A 27,730-nucleotide genomic window follows, 5' to 3' on the forward strand; every position below is an offset into this window, starting at 1 on the left:
CAATAGCTTCTGTAAAGCACCTCTCGCTGTTATACGGAGCGGGACAGCCAGCTCTGTTTCCACACCTGTTGCCCTGGGCCATAAGGGACAAGCTATCTTCATCGCCCTCGCTCTTCACTTTCCAGTGGACTGTGCGTTTGACAAGCTCAGCCATATCATCATTAAACTTCAGTGCCCACGCTGATAAGGCCAACCTATACCTGACTAAAGCCCGGGGGCTTAGGGAGTTGTTCGCATTTCACTGCACTCCGAGAGAGGGATATATCATAATTGCGTGTGGAGGTTTCCGGAAAGGAGCACGGGGACTATCTGAAGTTTAAAGCAGAGAATGAGTGCACACAGATAAGCGCTTCAGGAAGTCTAACTGTGAAGATATTTGATTTGGACGACAACACTACCACAAAAATCAGGCAGTACACCACATGTTTCTGCACCAGAGATGATGCTTGAAGAGTTTGGACGGCTTTTGTCGTATGTTTGGACGCTAATTTTACTTCAGTTTGACCCGTATGACACAACAGTTAAAGTTTTCAGGTCTGAAGTTTAAAGCAGAAAATAAGTGCACACGTAGATAAGTGTTCCAGGACGACTAAATGTGAAGATATTTGATTTGGATGACAAAGCCACCACAGAATCAGGGGTTTCATCACATGTTACTGGACCAGAGGTGATTCTTGAAGAATTTAGAGGTCTTTAGTTTTTATGTTGAGACTCTAATTAGACCTATCTACTTATCAGAAATGCCTGTGGTTTATGAGGCCCCTCAGATCCTCTGGTTATTCTCTCTGAGCTGTTCCACTAAACAGAACCAAAACGTTTGGGGATGCTGCTTTCAGCCATTTACACTCAGAGTCGCTTTAACAACCTTCCAGAGGAGCTGAAGATGTTGAAAATTCGAAATGTAATTGAAAATCTACTGTTAATTACATATTTTATGCTCACTGTAGTCTTTTCTATTATTGATTTAGCTTTTGAAAACAAAACTCCACTAAAATCAGACAGTAAGCCACAAGTTACCGCACCACAGATGATTACTTTATAGCGTAGAGTTCTTTAGTTGGATGTTCAGACACTAAATTCACCTCATTTTGGCCGGCACAACACAGATGAGTTCCCAACAGTGACCTTTTTCTTCAAGTCTGAAGTTTCCACTTCGTATTAAACCTGATTACGAAATATGGGTCGAGTGAATGTTTTGCTGAATCTACCAGTTTGCAAAGATGAAAGCGAGATGTGAAGTAAACTGTCTTTGGAGCTGGTATGCATGTGCGTAAGCACGCTCTAAGAAGATTGGATCCAGAGCTGGCGAGGGAAAAAGAAAGCAGGCGTCTTTCTGCTTTGCTATTGATTGTAGGAATTAGCAGGGAGGAGACAACGTGCCCTCAGGTTGAGAGAGATGAAGTTGTACTAAATTATTGCTGAAGAACTTTGAAGTTGTATCATGGAACTCTTGAAGGCCAGCTCGCTCCATGCAGCCATATTTTGCTTATTTTATAGTGCAAAAAGACACAGCATGATAATTCAAACCATCTTTAATACAAACCACAGAAGCATAAATAATTGAATAAAATCGGCAGTGGTTTTTAGAAATGCACCAGCAAATAAGTCTACAACATTTTTTTCTCTCTCTTGGACCCAGTCTGAGAAGTTTAAATCTTGTGGTGGGGAAAGAAGTGCAGGAGACTGAGACTCTGTTTTTGGCTGGCTTTAAGTGGGCCTGGCTTGCATGTGGCTGGGAGAAAACCAATGCCTTGGCAAACCATGTGGAAATACTGTGCATCAAACACCAACAGGGCCGTTATAACACAGCCCCTTCTAGTCTGGCACACGAGTACACATATTTAGGTTAAAGTCTGATTGTTCATTCATACAGTGCTTGTCATGATTCAGTGAATTCAGATCATGTACAAAATCTGGATCATTTATGGACGGATAACTCAATAGAAAGTGTGTGTGTGGGGGGGGTTGAAAATTCAAACATAGGAGAAAAACACGGATGAGTCTAAAGGTTTCTTTTTCAAACGTCTACATATGGTGCCAAATATCACGTTGCATGGTTTTTTTTCTCGGGGGAATGATTTAACTCACTCTGAGAGGCAGGCGAGCTCATTAATTGATCTCTGACCTTAAAGTGAGAAACCAAAACACGGGCTACCAGCAGAACAGAGCAATTTTAGATATTAGAAGAAGGTCACTAACCATACACCTCTGTCTCAAGGAAAATGCCCTAAAAATAACATTCAATTATATGATTGCTTAAATAATATAATTTAATTAAACCTTTATTATTGGAAGTAAAACATATTATGACGAAGGGCATGTGACTTACGCTGTTGTCACTCGACCCTGACACGGGATAGACCGTCCAGCCGAGCTCTGCTGTGGCAGTGGTGGAGTCCATGAGTGTCTCTGTGGAGAGAATCAAAGAAAGGAGGAGGTCAGATCATCTCATAACAACCAGCAGGAAATGGTATGATAGTATAAAAGAGTATTAGAAATGCATTGAGAGGCAAAATAGTCTAAACAATGTCATTAAATAGTGGACAAATGTCCATTGAAAGTTCCCAAAAAGTTTGGCCTTCATCAAAACCTAAAAACTCTAAATAATATTTAAAAAAAGCAACAAAGAAATACATTTTTTGGAAAAGCAGAATATAAGTGGAAAGGCGAACATGTAACTGAATATTATGAATAGGATATTTACAGGCTATTTAAAGTCTAATTAGTGAATGTATGTAAAGGTTATTATCTGCATTGTCCTCATAGTGAATAAGACAATTAACTGGTCACTGGATAATGACATTATTTACTATTCATTATTATTTAAAATAATCCGATTCATTGTGAGAAGTTGCTCCTCATCATTAGCTGTATAGGCCCTGCTATGGAGACCCACACACCACATGTGTTAAGATACAGAGATTCCCAGTAGTTTCACAACAGCTCAGACACATTCTGGGAGAACTATGCCATCATCCATACAACTCTGAAGAGTAAACAGGAGGCTGGGAAAGCAAATCTCCGTGGAAAGGAGCACCTCTGGTAATTGGGGTCAAAGAGAAGGTGCCTCTTGTCTGTCATGAGATCCTCACCAGCGCAGCCTCCACCAGCCTGACCCGCGTGTCCGTCATATGCTCACTGACCCACTCACAATGTCACCTTCGTTCCCTCTTTTCTTTTTTTTTTCATACTCTCTGTGCCCGTAGCCCTCGTGCCCTCTTTTTTCCATCCCCGACATCTTCTGATCTACGTAACCGAGGGGCAGGTCTAATGAATTTCCCCTGCTGATTAGGCCTGTGTCAGTCTTGTGCTCTAGTGTTGAGCTGCAGCAGATGGAGAGAGCATTCATTAGGTTGGAGGCGTCAGCTGCCACCCCAACATGCCACAGAGGGATTTAGAAACCCCCTCTCTACAAACATGGCTACTAAGCTTAGCATTTAAGTCCCAGCGAGCGACTGTAAAACAGGTCTGGTGAACAACTGCATGCTGCAGAGGCTCGTCATTGATATTGTGCTATGAGCTGATTGAATTAGCGTTAATATTGTGAGTTAATTTAAAGTAAATCCCAGTGAAGATATAAAACTGAGCCCCTGAAATCAGATAAAGATCTTCCTACAGGTAATAACTGAATGGAGGAAATCAAAGACGGAGGATCTGAAGTTACATCTCACTGGATTGTATTTAACGCTCGCTGCGCACTGCAGCTCCGCACCATCGTGCAGGATATTTCAGAGACTTCCAGTTGTTTCGTCTGATTTATATTCCAGCCAAAGCCACAGCTTTTAATTAACAGGCTCCACACGCATCGGTTTATTTCAGGCCCTTCTGCTGACTTTCTGCGTCTCCGCTGCACACACAAGGCATAATGCTAGATTTCACTTCCTATTTAGTTATCACAAAGCCCAAATCGTATAATTAGGCAGATGAGACTGCAATTGAGCAGCTATTGATAACCTTGTGTGTGACTCAGAGCCGAGTAGCCTACATGGGTGTTAGGCAGTGAAATGGTAATTATCTCCAATAATGATAACGATAATTAGTGGAGGAGTAAAGTGAGAATAATGAACCCCCTGCGTGGTTGGCGTAGGGAGTGTTGTGGGGGAACAGGGAGCAAATTTCCCCAGGACTCGGGGACTCCCCCACTCCTTCCAGCATCCTCTGCAGACACACATTTATCCTGCTTCAACCCACTTCCACTCACTGATTCTCTCTTCACTCCTTCTCCCGTCTCTCTCTCCTCCTCACTTCTTCTTCTTCTTCCCCTCTCTTTCATGCTCTGTCTCTCTCTCCGGCCCGCACGCCGTACAAGAAGTCCCTCACCCACAAAAAAAGACTGATCACTTGTCTTCCTCCTGCTGTCTACACTTCAGTCCTGGCAGCCGCACCGATTCATTACCTCCCGTGTAGCAGAGCAGCACATAGCTCACCACTGTCAGCCCCTGCCTTGTTCTGAGTCTGAGCCCCAGCCGTGGCAGAGCGTGGCTGCTCAGCAAGACCAGTCGGCTATTAATCAGGAGGAGGACAGGGTGCAGAGATTCTCGTCTGAATACAACCACAGGAATCACTTTTTTTCTTCTTTTCTTTTCTTGTGGTCACTTGTTTACGAGGCGATCATATGAATCTTGCCGCTCGTTGGACAGGCAGTGATGTCCCCTGTGAGAGACGGTTTGAGTGTAAAGACAAGCTGTCCCACTGCTCTCCTCTACATTGTTTATGGGTTGGTCACAATCATCACCACTATGTGGAAAAAAAAAAGATTTGCAGCCCTAAGAGGACTGTCAACAGGACGGTACTCGCCAAAAAAAAGATCACGGAAAAGCAAACATTCTTCAGGAACACTCAGACAGAGGGAGGAGGAGAAACGTAATATTTAAAACTTTTAATAGGTTGAGGAATATAATGATTTAAAGGTTTGGACCTCACAAGATCTCCATCAGGGCAGAAACAGCAAAAACAGATTTATTACACCTGGTGGTGTTTATGTATAAATTGGTATTCAAAGTAGAAAACCAGGTGTAATCCATGTTTCAACCAGATCATTTAAGACAAGTTCCACATCACCTGAAGGTGAACTTTCATGGTGTGTCAAACTGATTACTTTCTTCTAAGGAGCCATTATTTTAAGTGTTTAATAGAAAAAAATAATACAGCAAAAAACTGTTCATTATAAATTAAACTGAAAATCACTTTAAAGACCTAAACATACAATATGTAACTTTGGCAGATGAAGAATTATTTTATATTAATCCAACAGTGTAAAGTCTAATACTGGATGCTGTACCAAATTATACTTGCACCAAATTATACTGTAGTATAATGGATTTTGTCGCCATTACAATGTAACGTCCGGGGGGGGGGACACATCCCGTGCTCTCAGATCTGGTGACAAATTGGAGCCTCTCAATTTCCCCACTTAAAGTCCTAGTGTTTTTGCATTATTTGTGTGGCAATGAAGAGGGATGCATAAGTGTTTGAACAGTTTAACTGAGCTCATGGGAAAATGACCTCAACCGTAGCAGCCAAAGTCATCAGCAACACTTCACTGACAACAAAGAAATGTATAAAAACATCGAGTGGAAAACCTTTATATTTCTTTCACATACAAACAGATAATATTTAAAAATATAACCGTAAAAAATTGAAGCGTGGACGTGTTTTTGTTTTTTCTTTCTTCTGTCTTTTTTAAAACTTGATACCCTCGACTGTAGAGGGGGCTATGAATATGCAATGAGACCTAGGAGTCTAAGAAAAGCCTGCTAGGCGGAGAGTGCTTCTTCCAACACTTCCTGAGACTAAGGAGAGAGTTTAGTGCTGATCTGAGAGAGAGCTCTCCAGTGAGAGGCTTTCTGAAGTGACAGGCGGGGGGAGAGAGGAGTGGAGAGAAGAGGAGAGAGAAGGGGGAGGACGCAGTACAACGACAGCACTCCTCTTCTCTAAGAGGGGTCAATGCCGCATTCTAAAGAAAGCAAGAGAATTTTCAATGAGAGAAACAGAAGCAAACTGTTCACAGAAAAGACGCTTCAGCTCAAACAAGCACAGCGAGTAAGAAAACATATACACATGCAAACACAAAGACTCCAGAGTCAAAGTTATCTACAAGCTATTGTGGTTCAGCATTAATAAATGAGAGCCACTATATAATATTAAAATGCGGTGCACGCTGGATTTCACATCACTCACCGAGTAAAGAGTATTCACCCATTTACTTCCTCTACACCCGGCACTGTTTTCTCTAGGTTATTTTTTATTTATTTATTTTTCTGCAGCAGCTCAACCTTTGCCGTTGGTTTATGATGGTGACTGACCAGTCATGCTTTGTCCAAAGGGCAAGGAAATCCGGGGTTGACAGATGGATGGCCAATTAGTTACAGGGAACAGACAGATTCCTGCAGTCTGAGTGATGGATGGAAACTTCTCTCTGCTGCCACGAGTAATCCCTCAACTAAAGTACACCTTCCAACTCTCAGTGCTTTTCCCCCGGGCGGAGAAAACACAAGTGCAGCTTTCCAAGCAAATTGACATTTCTCGTCTTTCTAACACAAGTACATACATGTTGATACATGCCTGCGCGTAAGTATATTGTTACATGGCCGACTCCAGATATTTCTCCTTGTCTCTCTGTTTTTCTCAGCATGAAGAGCCCAATTTGACAAATTGCTTTGCAACGTATTGCATCACCGCTGCAGAAAACCCTGCATATAAATGACTTTGGAAGAATCAAAAGGAAAAAAATATAGTGATTTTCTAACAAAGTAGCATACATTTAGGGCCTACGGTTTAATGGGGTTATTTTGAAGAAGCAATTGACCTCCAAAAGAGTGTGAAGCAGCTTGGAGGCAAGGCTTCTTTTTATCTTTTTCTCGCCTGCAGAACTACAGCCTCTCCTCTCCACGGAAACAAATCTCTCAACATCGATATAAACCACATATGGTGCTTTCTGTTGCTGTGATAATTTCTGCCAGCAGGGTTAAAAAGCAGCTAAACATCCTCACCATAAAAGCCATGCTATTTAGTTATGTATAACCACTGCTGAAGGGCTGCATTTACTTGTATTTCTCTAAACACCTGAAACCACAGTATTCGATGGCAAATGTGGGAAGATTGTGGTATGCACTGCAGTTGCAGAGTAACATGAGCAAGCTGCTCATTGTGCTAAAAACAGAACCCTATATAGTGGACCTAGCACGGAAATCTGCCCAGATTAAGGGGCAGAGCAATGATATACCCCTGAGGGAGCCCATGCAACTGCAGAGACGTGATTCATAGCTTTAATGATGGACAGGGCTACTGTATGGCTTGTTGGAAAGAATAACAGTCTGTTTCATTTAGAGCTAAGAAGTGGACAGAGCCCCTGGTCCGGAGAAACTCAGCTCAACTTATCTGTCAGCACAAGCTGGGCGCATTAGGTACAGTAGAGCTCCCAGCACTGTCACATAACAGCATATCCCAGTGTGTTAAATGAATTTTTAATCCCACTTTTACAATGAAACAGGGGCTTTGTGGACCATGTGGCACAGGTCCAAACCTCAGAAACACAGCTCAGAGTTGGACTGGCACGCAGCCCTGGGTATGCAGGGCCCTTCCTGGTGTGTCACTCGTGAGACATCGCTCTGTCAGGGAGATTTATCTTATGTGGAGGTGACTGTTGAAGAGGCAGGTTTGGAGTTTGGGCGATGATGAAGGTGTTTTTGGGGAAAACGATGAGGTGGGGCTCAAAGTTCAGCCCCACCTCATCAGAGTGCTGCTGCTGGGGTGGTGAGTAATCCATGGCAAGGAAAGATGAGGGAGGAAGCCGGGAAGTTGATTTTGGCAGAGGACAGTGAAGTCTGAAATACGGTACCACACACAGGGAGCGTAGGACTCTCAGAGCACCAACTGATGACAGAATGATACAGCATGGTGTTCCCAGGGGCCTCGAGCAGAATGTTCAACAGTAATCCCGACACAGCCGTGCTGGGTTATCAGACAGTGTAACTTAACTCGTCTGCAAGGCCAAGGGGCATTCACCAAAAAACAAATGTAGAGTAGCAAAAAGTTTTTTGACGGATGACTGAATACCTGTCAGGTCTTCATTTTAGATTGTGAGGTGTGTTTATGTATTTCAAGGATTTACTTTATTTTTCTGATGATTCAATACAGTGAAATAAAATGGCATATAGGGCAATTTTAGGTAAAAGAAAATTACTGGGGAAATTCTGAGATTAAAATCACAAATCTACTAAAAAAAGACTTGTTTCTGACACTAAACCACCTGCAGTGTTTGACCAAATCAAATAAGTCAACTTTGCAATCAGATTTAGCAAATCAGGAAATTATCTTGGGGGTTTTTGGGGGGTTAGGATTCCAACAGGCAAAGGCTGAGGGCAAGGAGGGATTGGCAGTTTCCAGGACAAAGCCAAAGAAGGTTGAGCTGTGATTAATCAGTTGGCAGGGGACTGAGCTTGGGAGCTGAGCGACAATCAGTTGAGAAGAGTGTAGAGTGAAGTGGAGACCAGTGGAGATGAGCTGGTAGGGAGAGGTATGTTGCGTGCTCGAGTAGATAAAGGTTACACACAGCAAATTGCAAATCCTACTTGAACTGTCCGTAGATGTAACAACTGGTAGACTAGCATTTGTCCATTTGTTGTATTTCCCGATGAGATCTCATAAATCTATAAATTGATAACTTAAAGTTCTGTAGAATACAACAATTAAATGTCAACAATCTGCTATTCTGTGGAAGACAACAATCCCATTGTATGAGTATATCTTTTCTTTCCCTGTATTAAGATGTTTTTGCTATCAACTACACCTGTAGGGGGCATCATTAGTGTAGTTTCTCCATTAAAACCTCTGAGTGACACCTTATTTCATGGTAGAGAGACATCAATCTAAGCAATAAATTGAGAGTGGGAACAGTCACCTGGCCAATCACGAGCCGTGTGAAAGAAACCTGGCAAATAACACCAGCCGGAGGATTTATAAGTACGCTTTCTATATTTCCCAAATCCCTCACAACCCATAGAGACCTGTTAAACAAATCATTACATTTTAAATTCTGCAGCGGAAAAATTCTGTAAAAGTGGGTCCCTCATTTTTATATGCAGCCACTGAAGTGAACGAGCATATGATTAAAAAAAAAAGAGGCCATACAATTGACATTCAACCATCCATCCAATCATTTTAAGTGCTGTATGAGCACTGTGATGTTCATCTACGAGTGCGGCGGAAATACCTGCAGCAAAGTTGGACAGGGACGGACAAATCACTTTTCATCACAGTGACAGCTTTTCAGACACCACTACTAATTGACTTGATGGAAGTAATCATCACCGACCCTCCCACGCCTTGCCTACGAGCCATTAGTTAAAAGTGGAAGATTAAAAACTGTACATAGCTCATGTAAGAGCGTGAAGGAATCCTTTATTTCACGGATGTGCGGTCTCGGGCTTCACGTGAGGGATTTCATTGTCTCTATCGTTTTCCTTTTTTGGAGTCTCTTTCTCTCCCTCTCCCTGTTTTTTGATTAGGTTTGGTAATAATGGAGCTAGGGGCCCTGCAGGAGCAGTATGACCATGATACGCTTGTATTAGTCCAAAGACAAGACATTCCCCCCAGCTTAAAATATACTCAACTGGAGAAGTGGGAGCAAAGGGACCAATTTCCCCTCCTAATTTGTCCTACATGAGATGATGTCTGCGGTAGTCAAGGGAGCAGCTATCTCCATGCCAACAGTTTTGATTGGCAGCTGGGGCAAAATGTGGGTTATATAGTAAAGGTGGTGGGGGACACCGATTGAAAAGTGTGACGGAGATACGATGCAAGATAGAGATCTTCTGAGTGGCGAGTGATAGGTATCTCAGCGTCCTGAGAGTTCAGCTGTAGTTTAACAAGAAAGCGTAAACAGTGTGCAGTGGTACGTGTGTGCATGTTAGTGTGACAAGATGGGAGCTCGTTTTACTGTGATGGCCTGTCCTTGTTTGGCTGATAAGAAATTCACCCTCTATTTGATATTTACTCAAACTGCATCCTCCTACATAATGTGCCAAGGCAAGTCATTAAAGTCAATTTTATGACCTAGTCTATATCCTTTTAAAGAGCCTTTCATCCTCGGGAAGAGCCTTTAAAACGCTGCAGTAAATTCCTGTGCAGAGGCTCTGTGTCCTTATCACGTGAACTTTGGTGATAGGGTTGAACTGTTGACCTGTCCTAGGTAGACACTAAATCACAAAATGTCCCTCTGTGTTTAAGTTAGACAGAGAATCCCCACCTGCTCATGTCAACAGGACCTAAAACAATAAAGGGATAGAACAGGGCTGTGCGTCGTGTACTGTTTTAGACAGTAGATCTTGACATGCAGCATTTTGAATCATCAGCTAGGAAAGAACTGTAGCCCATCAAGTGAGTTTGTCAATGTGGTTTCGATATTTTACAAAGAAAAATCACAAATACAAATTGAAGATAGTTACAACCAGAAATAGCCAAGATATACTGTGTTTTTTTCTTCTTTTAAATCAAAAGGTCTGGTAAATGGTGAATTGGGAATGTCGAACAATTTTTATTGAAACACGCAATGTGACCAGCCAGCCTTCAAAGAGACATTTGTGAAGCCCAATGTGTCCAGACGAATCAGTGGTCCCGTAAACTGCACCAGTTGGGCTCCTTCAAAAAGACAATAAACTTTCAAAAAAAAAAAAAAAATTGTTTTACAGCGTCCAGCTCCAACGTCCCACAGCTGTCTGCTTGACCGAGGAAATCCACCAGACGGAAATGACAAGACAGCTTTTTCCACTTTGGTTATCATGTTAGTCACAGGGAAATGTTTTCTTTCCATTACCAATTCAATGTCTCTAAAATGTAGTGCATCAAAAATTAAAATACCAAAAGTAGTAGAAGAGCAAAAATCATCTGCCAAGGTTACTGATACACTCAAAGATATTAGTCCCCTAAATATGCCAGATTTTTTTTTCCATCAAGATCCATGAATTTTTCCATGAGTTCTATAGAACAAAATGAATGGGTACCTCCAAGGCTCATGTCCCATCCTAGTGGAGCTGTCTCACAATAACGTAGCTGTATTTAAACCCTTATCTTAAAAGTTGAACTTTCTGTTACTCTACTTGAACGAGACTTATACATTTAGCTGTGTTAAAGCCATTAAAGCTTGAATGTCGGTGCTCTATTCGAGACATATCAACACTGCTCCAAGATTTACCAACACCCCGCTGCTGCAACTGACAACTGACGCCTGCTGTTTGAGCTTGACAAATTAGTTTTGCATGTCATCATATATCAAACGAATCTGCCTCAAAAATGACTTACGCACTTGGCTTTCCTTTTTTCCTCGGGTTTGGTTTCTGGGTCAAGTATAGGGGAGAGAGTAAAGAGATCCTTGTGTGCAATGATAAATGCGACTCATCTGGAGCTGTAAATGTTTCACGCAATCAAAACAAATGAGTTGGCGCTGCTTGTTGCAAAAGCCGTGTGTGTTTGTCACAGGCTAAGTTATGATTACAAGCAATCACGAGTACAAACAAGGGACCTTTGCAGAACATTTTGTTCTAAAATAATCAGCTTTCAGAAAATCCATCCGTAATAAAATGTAAAACAACTTCTGTTATATAGTGAGAGAAAAATGCCAAAACTTTCTAACTGCATCAGTAAAACATCAGGTTTCTTGTCTGTCCTTTTTGATAGCTCATTTATCGTGTGCTACGTAATTAATGAACCAATTTGTTCAATCTTTAGAATATATTTTTGGGCGTCTTGGTTTTATTGGACAGTCACAGCGAGACGTGCAATTTGGATCCTGCTTGCTGCTTATGGCATGTGGTATGCATCCTAACCACTCAGCCATCGGGTCGCCCTGACCAACTGCTTGTTGACCATGCTCCATACAAATAGACACTCGTTTCATCACCACGATGATGGTATGACTTTGGTGTATTGGCAGGCAATAACAAAGTGCATATTTTAAACTGTGTGAAAAGGCAAGCCAGTTTGTGTTTCAAGCACCAATCAGGAACAAGGCAATTCAAAGTGCTTTGCAGAGACATAAAATACATAAAATAAAAAAGGCATTCAAAAGACATGCTTTTGGAAAAAAGACATGGAAATAGACTTGACTATGTCTATGTGTTGTCTGCAAACTAAATTTACTTGGTTCTTAGTGTTTGCCCAGAAGCAAAAATAAAAAATACAATATTGTTTACCAGTGATTTTATTTTGGTCCAGAGAATAGTAGAATATCGAACACACCATATGTGGTTTTTGTTGTGGACCTGGGAATGAATGAATGATGAATAAACTGTGTGATACAATATGTTGTGGAAGAAATTGTTGTACCTGCTGCATCACTTCTGTCAACACCACAGACGGAGGAAGATTGAAAGCAGTTATTGGCTTAAGATGACTTATTTCTATGTGGGTTGTTTTGTGGCTTATGGTTGGAGTGTAAAAATTTACTGCACTTCAAACTGCAGATGTGCTCCTTTATAGTAACATGCCAATTTTAAATTTTATCTCAGTTATGATAAAGGCATATAGTATGATTAACTGAAGTCTTGTGATTGTAATTTGTGATGCCTGCAAATGTGGAAAACATATTCTCAGTTTCTTTTCCTTTCAGGAGGAAGAAAAACAATTATCTGCATTTGCAATCATATGCCTTTATCGTAACTGAGATAAAATTGAAAATTGACAAGTTACTATAAAGGAGCACATCTGCAGTTTGAAGTGGCAGTAACTGTCCTTATCTGTTCCAAGATCTCCTCATTACTGTCATGTGAGCTAAGAAAAACAACCTTGGAATGCATTCTGTTAAATTAAACTGGCAACGTTCGATTGGTAATGCCTCCACAAAAACACTCGCTGGAATCGACACAGAAATCAAATGGACTCCCAAGTTGAGGAACTGACAACCCGTAAAATAATTTAAATTATATTTGACCGTAGTTGCCGATAAGTCTCTTTTATAATGAGTAGTTTACTGCTCTATTTTCAGGTGCAACACATCCTGCCTGTTTGTCAAGCAGAGGAATTTGAACAGCGTTATTGATGTGTGAGAGCATCACAGGGTCAAGCTAGGGGAGCTGATCTCTTGCCAGTCGATACAGCACGTCTGCCAAGAAAGTCAGCAGATCAGAGTTGTTTCTCTGTCTGGGCTGATATGGCAGCCCCCCGCCCCTCCTTCTCACTCACACACTCACACAATCCAGGCATCCACCTTCCAGACCACCTGCTAGTTAATCAATGGCGAGGTGTACTTAGCCAACATATTTTCTCACTTCTTTCGTCGCTTGATGTTAGGGGCAGAGTAATACTAAAGACAAGAGGCTTTAAATTATGCATGCGCATTACAAAGCAATGAGGTGGGCACAGAAAAGGGAAGATGCTCTACGCGGTTGAGCAACTAGCAGTAAAATTGTGTCGTTACAGATGATACGGTACTCTTATCTGAAGGGAGGGAGGCTAGATGTAAGGGTATAATAATGTGTATTAATGGGTATCTTTACGTGTGTTTTACAACGCCTGAAGTCATGTAGGAATACTAAAAAAGAATTTGTGATTTATTCTCTGTCAGCACCATGCCAAAGACACTGGACTCCTCTTCTACTCTCCTCTGTTCTCTCCCAAACCTGCCTCTCCTCTCCATTCTTCCCTCTCTCCTGCCTCTCTCTTACCTCCATGACGCCGTTTTATTACATCAACAAGGCTCTCAATTTTCAGCTCTCATCCCCAGTGCTCTTTGACCCGCGGAGGAGGCGAGTGTACCTCCAAACAACCATGACTATTTAACTATCACTACCACTGTCCGTTCCCACTATGTCTCGCCTAATGGGGACCACACATTCTATGGCAGAACACGGTGATGGTGGTTCTAGGAATCACATGGGAGGTAATGCACATTGGTGGATTCCAGGCCTGTGAGCAAGCTCCTCTCCCTCTGGATTTGGAAGAATTATGGTGGGGTCACGACCCCCTAGAGGTCTATAAAGCAGAGAATGGGAGGCAGTGGAAGGCAGTACTCTCAGCCATATGCCTGCCTGGCTGCTGAACTGCTGGGACCATTACTGCATCCAATCACACAGACATGCAGCAACAACAGGCCTCAGAGTAACCCAAATATCACTTACAGTACAGGCACCCCTAAAGCCCCGGTAATCAACATCCTCTTAATCACTGCCTGCACAACACAATGGAAATTGTGTTGGCCAACCATTAAGGCACCTTAAGGACCCTGTGTTAGTCAAACTAACATTCACTGGGAGATATTGGATACCAGTGGAGCAAAAACACAGAGCTAATGGTTTCATGGTGGTCAACTGAGAGAGTGGAGGAGAAAATGGGGTGGAGAGTGGAGAGAAATGATAGAAGGGAGAGCTTTGCCTCGCACTCATCGCCGTGACCCGCGTCTGTCCTCACAGAGTTACAGGCTGTAACCTTCAACTCATATCAGGTCTAGAGCACATTGTTCAAAGTTGGTTTTTAAAGTAAAAGTCTCCAAGGACAAAATGAGGTCATTTAATATTTTATAAAAGTGACAACTTAAATTACGGCCTGCAAAGAACACAATGTTACATTTCATGAATGGTTTTAAATTATAATAATTAACTTGAGTACTTGGTTAACAAAATCCTAACATCTTTCCAAGCAGACTCGTATTATATTGTATTTTATGGATTGGGCACTCTGAGACTTTTAGAGTATATCAGACACAAATCTAGGTTTCCTTCGTTTGGGGTTAGAGCACAGATTGACAACAGCTCCCCAAAAGTGAGGCAGAATCATCTTGATCGACCCCTGGTGGCTGGCTGCACTATAGATCATGAACTATCCATGTTAGTGGCTGGGACATGGACCAAACAAAAAAAGGTGGTTTATTTAATTCTAGGTAGTGCTTGTTATACAGATATGTTTACTTTTCCAGTATGGTTGGTTTGAATTTATTATTTGATGCTATAAAAACTTAATACCAAGAATGACTCGTGATTGGTCGAGCACATTTACCTGTGGGGTCTCAGTAACACGGGTCCACACCACGAGAATGAGGAAGACACACAGCAAAGGACCAGGTCGGAAACAAACCCATAGCTACAGACTCCACCCTCCGTATGTCCATATCTGGGACATTTTAGCTTCATTTTTGTCCAACAGGAGGAAGTGGAGTTGCGTCGTCCATCTTTATATATGGTCTACCGTTCAGCAGCAGCAGTCCGAGTGGTAATGAGCTTCAGTGTGCTTGTCAAACTTTAGTACCTTGTCTAAATGTAAGGTCAACGTGGACTCAGAATCAGACATTGGGAGGAAAGTGAATAAGAACTGAAGGATTCTTGGTTCTAGCCGTTAGGTCTTGAAAGCAAAATATAATCTTACACAATAAATGTCTGAGCTAGGCCAGCTCCCAGTAAATTAAAGACAAAAACATGTATTTCCCCTCTTAGGCTGCTGACCTGTGCAGTAGGGGGTACAACAAGTTACCTTATGGTCTATCCATCATGTGGCATTAGGTCGGAAACAGAAAGGTGTAGACCAGACTTCTTTCTCCCATAAACTCAGAAAAATGTTTGCATTGCAACCTGCAAGGTAAACAAACAGTGTCTGGCTCAAGTTAAGTCCAGAGATGCTTTGTGGTTCTCTGTGGAATGCAAAGTCCTTCTTTGCTCTGAAGCAGCAAGCCCACGGTCTGTTTGCTTTGTAGCCATTACGACCACTTAGCCTGACAGAGCACTTTGTTTCCCTTATCTAGCGCGCAGCTAAAACGTATAAGCGTTTTCAGCGTCTGTGCGACCTTGGGTTTAACTCCCATCACAGTGTTTACTGGTGACACAGATCAAAGACAGATTGCTTTAGAGCAAGCAGTCGTGAAAGAGATGGCAAAACTTGTGTCTGAGAGCGACTTTATGGTTTCATTCCAGAAGGGAAAAGACAAAAGGCTCATTTCAGCACACGCTCTGACAGGTGACCACAGGAGTAAGATGTCCAAAACAGAGCGAGCGGTGAGTAATAGCAGCAGAAAAAATGCTGCCAAGGAGAGGGAGGAGGGATAGGAGTATTTGTCTGTTTGAGTGATTTGCCTGCGTGGCGTGGCTCAAAGTCAAGAAGCAAAAAACCCTGTCAACGTCCCGGAGCAGCTGTTTGCTGCTATGGTAACTGGTCAGCAGCGTGCTACGGTGATACGGGCAGCATGTCATTAACGACCAGGAATGATTCCATGACTCCCCAAGTCAAGATAACGTTGTCCTGTAGGAGCAAGGAGGGAGCCATAAAGGAGCTGGTTATCAGACAGGAGATAAAGCTTTTGAGCTGCATGGTCACAAACGATGCTGTCTCACCATCCAGGTATTCAAGGCTCCGTTACGCCGCAGTAAACTTGCATTTCTCTTCTAAACAATCCCATCTGGGTTGCATTGCAGCAGAAAGCCTGGTTTTGTTTTGGCTGTAGTGATAAAAATAAAATAAAATCTCATTCAGCTGTTCAAAATCAAAAAAAAATCCTCAAACTGACTCTATTCTTTTCCTAAAGCAAGGATAGTTTATTGAACCTCATCTGACAAACTTGTTTTGCTCTTGGTCACAAGAAACTAATTGTATCTGAAAACGGCTTATTTCATCTATTTAGCCAATAAAGTTATTCTATAACAGTTTCACATAAAAACACATTTTTATGAAATGACGACACATTATCGAGTGGATTTCTGTGAGGCCTATGAATCTGATGAAACTCAGATGGTGTCAAGTCAGTACATCAGCTATCAATAGAAGTTCGTTTTCAAGGCCTTTAAAGGTAAAGAGATCTTAAAAGGTTGGCACTGCCTCCACGCCAGACATACCCGTTAATGTAGTGGATGACACAGGTATGAGCAAAGTGGTGTGTTACTAAGCTTCAAGGTTATTATAAACTAGCTGTTTAAACCATAGAATGGACAGAAAGATGGACGACGCTAAGTTAATTAGGGACGGAAACATGATTGTTTAAACTTATCGACAAACAATTGTGTTTGATACTGTGGGTCTGCAGAGACAGTTACTTTGTGGCTCTTGAATGGAGTTTTGAATGCCATTTGTGTGTAAAGAGCAAGGGACAGGATGTGTGTACGCACCCATGTCTTTTCACTCTGAAATCTTCTTTGATGGGATCTAACAAAGCCGCCTGATAGAAAGGCATCAACAGGTGGCAGAGAGGAACACTGAGGACAGGCACAAAAGTGAAACAATAATGCTGCCAGGGCAAGTCTTGAAAACCCCAAAAGAACGAGTGCAGACATGGGAACTGAGGAAAAAAAAAAAAAAGAAGATAGATAAACAGACAGACAGATAGACAGAGTGAAGGATTGAGCCAGCTGAGGCACAGAGGGACCGATTCACAGGCATGGTGAGCGGTTGGCATGCTAATCAAGCCTGTATGTGGTCGCAGGCAGGGTGAGAAGCGGGTGCATGAAGGGGCTTCACAGGCAGTCATTTGCCAGCATTCAGCTCCCATCAATATCAGGACCGATTAATGAGGGACTAGAGGGGAGAGCAGGGAGAGGGCAGAGAGGACGGGGGGGTGGAGGGGGGGCAATAGCCAGGTGTCGGAGGAGGCACAGAATGGGAATAAAGAGGGCGCGGGCAGTGATCCGCGAGGAATTCCAGCCGAGCGGCAACAAGAGTGGTGGGGGGTAGCTGCTCGTCCGGCACTGCTAAAAAAAAAATGGTCATTAAAAAGTTGCGCTTGGTTCTTTTTTTTTTCTTTTTTTTATCTATAACTGTCATCTTATCAGCTCTAATCACAAAGGGAAGCTTTAACACAAAAAAAGCACACCAAGACATTAATTGAGACAACAAAGAGCTTACTCTCCTGAATACAATGTTATGTTATGCATGTACAGATTTACAATGAACCTTCCTTCTGCTTAACAGTGGTGAGTGAGACGTCATCGGATAAAAGAAATCACAGACTCGCTGGGTTGGCTGGATTATTTCACTCTGACGTCATGTTACATGATAGCTGGGGATTGAAGTTGGAATAGTGGAAGACCGTGAGCCTGTTTTAACAAGTCAATTAACAGGGAACTTTCACATTTTTATAGTGCTTGAAAAATAAATATTGAAGCATATTTTTGTAACAACATACATGTTTTACATGTTTGTGTATTTTCATAATCTCTACCGCAGAATTCTTTGGATGAAATGAAAACTCAAGAGCGAGTTTTTCCACTTGTTCTACAAAACATATAGATTTCTTGACTTTTTTTGGTGCAGTGTGTAAGATAAAAAGGCAAACGGAATATAAAAGAGGGGGAAGTGAGGCTCAACGTGCAGGTTGGTCTGTGTGAGGCCCTTACGTTTCGCGTTTAGTGCTCCTCCCCCGAGGAAAAGGTCCCAGTATGGATGACAAAGGGTCGTGTTCTTTTGGGCATATGTCGGCCCAGGGTTGTGTTTTATTGTCGGTCATGCCTGTTGTGCATGTGGGTGGCCATGCATGTAAGTGTGCGCTTGGAGTTATGGGTGGAGTGTCTATACGTGTTTACACGTATGGGTGTATGCATGAGTGAGTGTGTATGTAGGTTCAGTGCATCGGTACATGTGTGTGTTTGTGCCTGAGTAGACTTGTATGTGTGTTGGCACAACAGTCAGGCATTAGCACAAAGTGGTTTAGCATGTGTGTGTATGTGAGTGCGTGCGTGTGTGTGAGAGAGAACTGTGGGCCCATGAGAGCAGGGATTTCGGGGGGAACACAAGAGGGGGGGGCAGACAGGACATGTGACCACTGGTTCTCACAGGGGACGCTGGGCAGTCGGAAACAAGAGGGCAGCGTGTTAGGGCCGATGCCTGTTTTCATTGTTTGTGTGGGGTGCCTCTCTGCTGAATACAGACAAATCAATCCTGAAACATCAGCATCAACCCACAAACACAAACCGGGCTGGACGAGTGGCAGGACAGAGGCAGCACTGTGCCGGCTTGTCTCTGGGAACTGAGTCAATGGCAGCGGAGAGTATTTCCTCCTCGTTTATCTGTCTCTATGCCTCCTCTGTCCCTGTCTCTTCATTTGTCTGTTTTCTCATGGCAGAGGGAGAGAAAGTAAAGTATGTCTCCCTCTTTCTCTCTCGGTGTTTTTTCAACACTTCTGCATTTGCTCAGAGCAGGTTGTAAATCCAGCGTCTAAAAAAGGTACCACAGCAGATGTAAAAATGTGGTGGTAGGAATCCTAAGTGCTAATTTGATATCTTCCAGTGACATCTCTGGTCTGACGCCCAGCACTTGCATTACTTCTATGACAAAGTGCAAGAAAGTCAGAGAGTAGTATATCAACGCATGCGGTATTGCCACGGGTAGCATAAAAACTGTGTGATATGTTATTTAAGGTAAATGTTAACCAAGCAAACTGACTGGCTAAACAGTCTGATTTAAAAGCCACCAGCCAGGAGAGCAGCAATCCTCAGAGTTTGTTAGCTATGACCAAATTGGCAAACGGAGGAAAGTGTGTCTACTGGCTTTTACTATGTTTCAGAATAATTATAAAATGAAGAGACACGCTCAACCAGGCAAGTCGATGACAGAAAAGTCTTTGGATATTTTCAAAAACCACGATGATACACATTAATCTAGATTGGCCTTGCAAGTCCCCGAAGCTGACTTCTGATTTCTCCCGAGAGTCGCCACGTTCTGTTGGTGGTTATCACAAGGTCAGCTTCAACCGGCAGCTAAATTAAACAAAATAAATTGGGGTGGGGGGGGATTCTGGCACAACTCCTTTGGAAGTAAATGCCTTCGCAGCTGTGAGAAAACCGCAAGACACAAAGGTCGCCTTGATTTCCAGACAGCTCAGTGATTCCCAAGGGTGGGGACTGGGCCTGGTGAGGACAGTGTCGGAGGTGTGGGAGTGATGGGAGGGACTGACTGACTGTGCGTCCTCTGACAAGTCTTCTGTGGCACCCGGTGCTTCTCTCTCTCTCTCTCCCCGGTGACCTGAGAAAGTGTCAGGGCCTGCACAGAATAACCGGCCCCATTCTGCACGTTTAGATGAGGGCTAAAAGGTTAATTGAACCTCTGTGCTGTGCCTTCCTCTGTGTAATTTACTGTGATTAATGCTTGGAGGTTACTGTCAGACTCATTTACTAATTGTCCAAAGCAGTAAGTAATTAACCACATCTGCAAAAGTGTGTCTGAAACAGTAGAGGCTCGGCAGAACACCGAGGTTGTGTCCGGACGGCAATGTGACATCGGCTCGGTCAGAACACAACTATTTCAAAACATCAGCTTTCTCCTTGCACTGTCAGCGCGACAGAAGAAACTAATAACTGATGAGCTCCTCGGTAAAAATCTGCCGTAGCGTATTTATTCTTTCAAACTGCTTTACTTGAAATTTTTTTTTTAGGGCAAAGGATCTTTTTTAGCAACGAATGAAGAATCAGTACTTCAGAGAATTAACACCTCATCACTCCCAGGCCTTCTCATACAAGTTCCCTCCTGAAACTACTGACACGCAAAACTTTTCATCGGGAGAACAAGAGAAGTCAAAGGGATCACAGTGTACTCTTTTAACGTGTTCCTGTCTAACAATGTGATATCCAGGGTAAACTTTTCAAGTTTTCTCCCCCCCCACCCTGTCAAACTCAGCCCGTCTGGCTCTGTTCCCTGTGTCAATTATTTCTGGAAATCCTTTTAGTCAGACTGCCAGACACCTCTTGTATGCAAAGTATGCAACTCTCTAAAGTCAGAGTGCCATGTAAGTGCTGCTTGCAAGGAAAGTTAAAGAGAGCATTTTTTGGGGGGGGACTGCTTTCCTTGAGATAGCTGCAAATACAGTAAATACCAGAAATTACAAATATAACAGCATAGTCTATAAGCTGCAGCTCTTGAGGGGCTTAAAATTTAATGGAGCCTTCTTTTTTGGATGATATGGATGGTCAAATTCCCCTGACGCCGTCCTGCCACAGCTCATCTCTTAGAGAGTGTGTGTGTGTGTGCATTAATTTCCGTGTGTATTCTTTGTGCTGGGGTGTGCGCCTGCATACGTTGAGCACATTCTGCCAGCCCAGTGCTGTGACCTCGTGTCCCCGTGTGTGTGACTGTGTGTGTACTCAGCACTCGGGGTGCCTGGCCTATTCTCTCGCTCTTTCTTGATAATAGGTGTATATACATTTTAATCTTGGATTACTTGGCCAACTCAGCGGAGAGCTTGCTGTCAGCCTGGTGCATGCAGACGGCCGTTACAATGCCCCGAAGCCAAGTAACAGAATCATTATTGTATGCTTTCGTTGATTAACTTAAGTCACCAACAAGTACAAAACCAGCAGAACAGAACTAAGGGGTAAGAGATATATTTTATCCTCTCTGTGCACAAAACCCATATAGAAAATAAGGTTTTCAACCTAATTCACAGTGGTTCCTTTGCATAGTGAATGACATGCTGCCTCTCATTCCCTCAAACACCATCCAATTTTCCCTGATGAGTTCACAAGCTGACAATGGCCACATTTACATCAATTAAATCCCACTTTCCCCTCTTAAGCTTTAATAAGATTTCCAATGTCACGTTTGAACAACAGACTCCATATTTTCTAAGGGCACTGTTTAGAACTAATTACAGCAAAGTCAAACTCGCCTGCCATTAATTGTTATTTATGAGTGTGAATACATTTTCAGAAAGAAGCTGTGGCTACTTTGAAATGTACTCTGACCTTGGCAGAAGGACACCACACAGTAATGCATTCACACCTTTGGCAGATTTTATGCAAACGAAACAGCAAACTGAATATTTGATCAGGTTTTTTCCTCACCAAGGTTACATGGATGAAGGTTTTCCCTGGATTTTTTTATTCCGTCTTCTTTCCTACTGCGCAGTATGACCAATCAAGACTGAGTCACTGCCTCTATATAGCGAAATGTATCGTATAACATTTTAAATGTTCTGTAACTAGCCAAAGTCTTAACACTGAAGCTGTTTTCCATGTTCATGCTTGTCGCTGACATCCAGCCCGTTTGAATGAAAGTGCAAATGTGGTCAGCTCCTGGGGGAGTACAGAGGGGAATGAGGGATTGTGGGTTGTAATTAATTTACTGCAAGATTACACTGGATAATGCCCGTATCATTACAAAATTAGGTTGGCAGTGCTATTGGTGTAGATAGTGTCAGGCACATGTCAATAGACACAGGAATGTGTGTCTGTGTGTTTGTGGCGGATACTGTGGCCCCTGAGACGTCCCTACGTGAGAAATGGTGTTTAATTATACACAAGCAGATGTACACATGGGCAAATAGCCTGCATAACTCACTGAGACACAACAGCTTGAGCGTAATGCTGCAGACCTGTTGTCGGAGTGCAAGCGAGTCAAGTAAGAATTATGAGCGCCACCAGCATGAAAATTAAACTCGTGAAAAAGTTCATTGTAAGTTTTGAGGTTTACAGAACACTGCCCGATTGTTGCAAATTCTGAATCAATTATTCACCCCTTGTAACCTGGAATGCTGGACAAATATATTTGTGTTTGTATAAATGTACGGTCAGTGGAGACAAGTCATTTTGGATAAAATGAGTGGAGACCTGAAAACAAAAACATAATTTTTTGGTTATCAAAGATTTGTCTGACAACTAGTACAACATTTAGAAAAGCAACTTCTCTTCAGGCTCAATGTGACCTGAACAAAAAAAAGAAATATTTCATTTTTAATCTAAATTCAGTCTGTTTTAAACTTCTGAAAGTTTGCAGTCGAGCAGGAAAGAATAACCAGGCTTTCTATCATTATGGCAGTTTGAACTGTTTTTCCATTTTTTTTTATAGGCACAATGAAGCGGAAACATGCTCTGATGGATTCATCCTTCAGGAACATTTGCACATTGCTTGGTCTGCAACATCACAGCTCGTCCATTCTGACAGAAAAGGTTTCAAACAAAAAAAAAAACATCGCCATTCTGTTCTTTTGATTTGCACTTGCACAAAGGCGGTCAAAATGCAAAAATGCTTGACCATTCCACAGGCGTTCTCCCTCTGCATAAACTTCTCGGTTGCCCCTTTGTCTGATTAATACCTTCATGTCTTTCAGGCTTCCCCTCACCCCCCCCCAGTCCCCAGCCCCAACCCCACATCACCATCCCAGACAAGCCTTAGTCCTCATTATACACAGCTTCCACTCTAGTTCCCAAGATTAGGCAAATGAGGTCCAAAGCGCAGTCTATACGCAGCACCGGACCCCACTCCCCTTTCAATCCTGACATTCACCGGGAAAAAAAATAAGCGCTTAGTACTATTTTACTTTTTTTTTTATACAACCTAAATCTGTAGTTCAACAGAATATGAGCGGCTTTCACGGCAAGTAGCTATGAAAATATGGTTCTTTTCTCTTTTATATTTCAAATCCACCATGATTCATTCAGGAAGAGCATCCCCGTCCACAACAATAGCACATTCTTGAGCAGTGGGGCAAATCTCTTCACAGAGCACCAGATGAAGCCTCTTGAACAAAACCCATCACATGCAACACAAACATAATTCAGCACCAATTGAATCACTTCCTGTCATTTCAAAAGCGACGCGCAGCAATACATTACTGCTCACTTATTCCTGAATGAACTCCAGCACTTACTGTAGGAAAGAGGCAGTGCATTGACAGAAAATTACAGAGGGAGACGGGAGAGGTTTTTCACTGTTGATCTATTAACAATTTCATGCTGTGACGAAGGCTGTACTTAGGGTAGTTTGTGTATAAAAATGTCTGAAACATTACCATGGGTTCGCAACAATCGTATTTTCGTCGCCCTACTCTTAGGACCATATTCTCTAAGGACCATATTTTCTTTTCCTGTCACTATCCGTGAATGAATACCTATACAGATCCCATTTTGTAACAATACTTACAAATAGAACACTGTGAATGAAAAGAAACTAGACATGACTGTTTTGAATGACTACTGCAGTTGGCAGCGGTCGAAAGAAAAGAAGAGAAATATGATACGATTGACCACATTTCAAATTGTGATTTAATTTACTGTGGTGGAGGTTGTGAGCACACTATTTCCAATTTACTTCCTGAGCACAATAAATACATTTGCTGGGAAAGTCCAATCTTTACTTATCAGATAATGAAATCTCATATTGGGGAGTCCCATATCCCAGCTTGGACTGTATCCCACATATGAGCATTTTCCACCAAACTACAACACAACAGAGGAGGACGCTGTATGGTATTGAGTGATTCGGAGCCGATAATAGCTTCCCACCTCCTACTGCTCTCTGGGTCATCAAACGGTCTTTACCCTCTTCCAACTTCCATTCCCACCAGTCATGACGAGAGGGACCAGGGTTAGGCCAAGAGAGGGTAAACACATCAGAACCGAAACCAGAGTACATCAATCGGAATGGAGATGACTGGGACTCGTCCAATTTGATTTTGTTCCATTAAGGTCACAATTTGATTCAAAATCAATAGCTTCGACCACTCATTTATGCAACTGTGTTTATGTGTTGTGGGTTGAGGGGGTTACCATTTGCCTTCAGAGCTGTACTGTTCAAATTAGTGGAGGGCTTTCTGCCATTCATTTTCCAATGAGTATATTGGTTGAAAAAGAAAAAAACAAACATTGCCTGAACACAATGTTCCTAAAAGCAGCAGATTTTATGAATTATGTCAGGTTATGATTTTATCCATTTTCTTGGAAAGTCAAGAAGTGCATCAGACCATTGGAAGTACTTTGCTTTGTAAACCAAGGGGAGGTTCCTCACAATTTACATATATTTGAACAAATTGTCTAATTTGTTTAAACTTTATTTTTGGTTAACTGATTAATGACTCTGTTGTCTTTGCTATCAGCATGTTGTGTCGTTAAGCTCTGCATTTTACAATATTACAACTGCTTCCATGAGGCTAGCTCGTTCTGCAACTGCAAAAGGGATTAAAAACTGATATGGAGCCAAAACGTTAGGGTGGACGTTGATTGTAAACGTTTTAAAATGAAAACGTAGTTTTAATATTGCTTTAGATATTAAGAAGGACAATTCAGTACATCACTCCTTGCAAGGACATAAAAAATGCAGTCCTGAAGTTGATAAAACAACCATCTTCCTCTTTAAGCTTCTGCTTGTGTGAGCTAATCTGTAAAAAAAAAGGGGGGAAGGAATTCACCGTCTTGCTGGACATTACTTTTCTAAAGGCGTGCATTAAAAGAGAGATGGAGGCTTGGGGAAGTAAGGATGGGATGTGTATACTCTGTCCATTAAATCCACAGCTCGAGCACCATTTGTTTGGTTTATATTTGTCTGGTTTCATCCCTGTAGACTAAGACATGAAATATAGTTGGCAGGTAAAACTTTACTTAAATCCGCTTCACTGCTGCTTAATGCAGGAAGATACTGCAGCCCTTTCAAACTTGGAGAGAAGTGTGAATCCTAAGCAGCCAGCCAAGATAATAACAATTCATCATACCTAGCTATTGGTCCCGATCTAAGCTGGACGACGGCCAAAACAGCACTTTCAAGAGAGAAAAGACACCTTTGCCTTTTAAAGCAGCCATAAATCCCATTGATTGGAGTTAAATGCTTTCATTCTGTGGATACTGGCTATTACACAGAGCAGCGTGTAAAAGGGGGGAGAGATCATTCAGAAACAGCAAGGTACTCAACTAATGTTCATTTTAGATGAAGTCAATATTAGACTAAATGTGTAGAACAGTACTGCAGGTCAGATGGTTTAAGAAACCTCTGGAAACATGACTGTGCATATTTTTACTGAGCCGCAGGCATCTCGGGGGAAACTGATCTTAAAAGACGAAGCCCAAAACATGGCGTCACCTCTGCTCTCCCTAGTCACACTGGTTAGTCTGATCAAGTCACTCCCAATTTGAAACACACTGGGGCAGAAACACTGCTCCTAACCTGGCATAGTACACTTTGCATCAGCTTTACAGTGAGGAATTTAAAGTGGCTGGCAAATGTCAGCATGTGGGAACATAAACACCAGCCTTGTCCTTGCATCTGCTACCTGCGCTGTGGTTCCTAATAGGGAAAGGAAGAACAAAGAAGTTGACGGAGCATGTTGCATCCAAGGTTCTCTCCCTGGAGGGAAACAAAATTTCTTGGCTGAACCACTGAGGCTATTTTTATCCGACTTCTTGCAGGACTCCATCACAGCTTTAACCCAAAATGTTTTTTTGCAAAGCTCTTGACACAAAGACTCATCAAACCCTTGATTGCGACGTCTTTACTGTCAGAAAACTCTGAGTCACTGAGCTAACAGTGATTTGTGGTACAGGCGGCGATGATCATTAACTCACCACTAGCATCAAACTTTTAATTATAATTACTTTGATAATTAACAGCAGAAAATGTGCAGGAATTAGTATTGCAATGCAGATGCCAAGGCATATTAGCTCCAGCTCTCCATGACCCCTTCCCCAGGACACTGAGAACAACTCTCTTTATTGTGTATACATTGCTTTGCACATTAGGTAGCTTGTGTTTCAAGTGTGCCACTAAGCCAAATCACACTCTGAACAATCCCTGTTTATTAACTGGTGCTAGTTTTCCTGTAGCATTTGAGTAACAATCAGACTTGAGTGGGGTCAGAACACCACTTCCCACAGGTCTCTTTTAGGGTCTGTGTTTATTTCACAATACAGACATAATGTAATCAAGGAGTTTAGCAGTCGCTGAAACCAGGTTTAATGGGCAAATTGTCTGTAAAAGCATGACTGCCCTCAATTAGATGGATACCAGCAATTCACATTCATTTCGGTCAGTCATTTAATAGGAAAAAGGGGACTATTACTGAGCTGTGATAGGATGGGATAAAATAAATGTCTGTAACAGATTTTTTTTGCTCTTTGCATGAATGGACATTTAATAAAAATTTTGCAGATGTGTAATTATAACCATTAGTCCCTGACCGGATCATTCACCTTTTGGAAAATAGGTACGTTGATATTGCTGATTAATTATATGGTTGTTAGCCATTTTTTTGCCAGAGAGCCGAGTTGCTGTTTATCAGAATAACTTGTCTCCTGACTTCAGCCATTACAGATGATCTCTCCCATCCCCGAACAGTATGAAAATCATCTCTGCCCTCACTAGGAACAAGATATCGGCCTTTTCCGTGGATGCTGTGGCTTATAGATTCAATCTCTGCAGTAATCTGTACATTTATTTCAGGGAATCATAAATGTGTCCGTCTGAAGTGTGCATATCTGCTCCGAGAAGTGCATGATGCGAGGCAATGATTAAGCAGAGCTGGCCAAATCCCTCTGCCGATCTCCTCGTAGCTGACATGAAAGCAGCTCTGCGCTAGAAAAACAGGGGCAGAGTTCCTTACGTTAACGCGAGCAGACACTACACTTACTGTACTAAACAGAAAGAACAAAAGAAGAAAAAAAATAATGTTGAGGAGAATTTATAGAGCTGCAGCTTCCCTTGTGGTTTCTGTGCTATTGCCGAGGGATATTACACCACTGAATGCTAATCTACCCCTTTGTCTTTCTCCATCTATCTATATCAATCTAATGTGGATCAGCTCAAAGTGGAGCAATCAAAAAAATAACAACTCTTCCACATATAGTCTTAAAGGCCAGACAGGCTTTACGGGCTCAAGAATGAAGCTACCCTCACAACCACTTTTTCCCCCTCTGGCCTAAAACGTAAGCCGCCCCATACACTTACATCGCCAAGGCAAATAAAAATGCAAATTACTACTACTTAGTTATTCTCCATTGAGGGTGCTGAATGTTTAAACTTGCTCAGCTGTGTAATACTTGGAGATAATCTGCTTACGCCTCACAAA

General features: G+C 42.2%; 1 protein-coding gene across 5 annotated transcripts in view; it reads right to left on the reverse strand.

The window, feature by feature from the left end:
• Nucleotides 1–27,730, reverse strand: part of ephb2b (eph receptor B2b) — a 118,403-nt gene that overhangs the window by 70,146 nt on the left and 20,527 nt on the right. For all 5 annotated transcript variants that reach the window (XM_034585285.1, XM_034585282.1, XM_034585283.1 and 2 more), the window contains exon 2: nucleotides 2,330–2,409. In XM_034585285.1, the coding sequence (XP_034441176.1) occupies nucleotides 2,330–2,409 (80 nt within the window). The remainder of the gene's footprint in view (nucleotides 1–2,329; nucleotides 2,410–27,730) is intronic.

This window comes from Hippoglossus hippoglossus, chromosome 5 (genome assembly GCF_009819705.1).
Source record: "Hippoglossus hippoglossus isolate fHipHip1 chromosome 5, fHipHip1.pri, whole genome shotgun sequence".
NCBI lineage: Eukaryota > Metazoa > Chordata > Actinopteri > Pleuronectiformes > Pleuronectidae > Hippoglossus > Hippoglossus hippoglossus.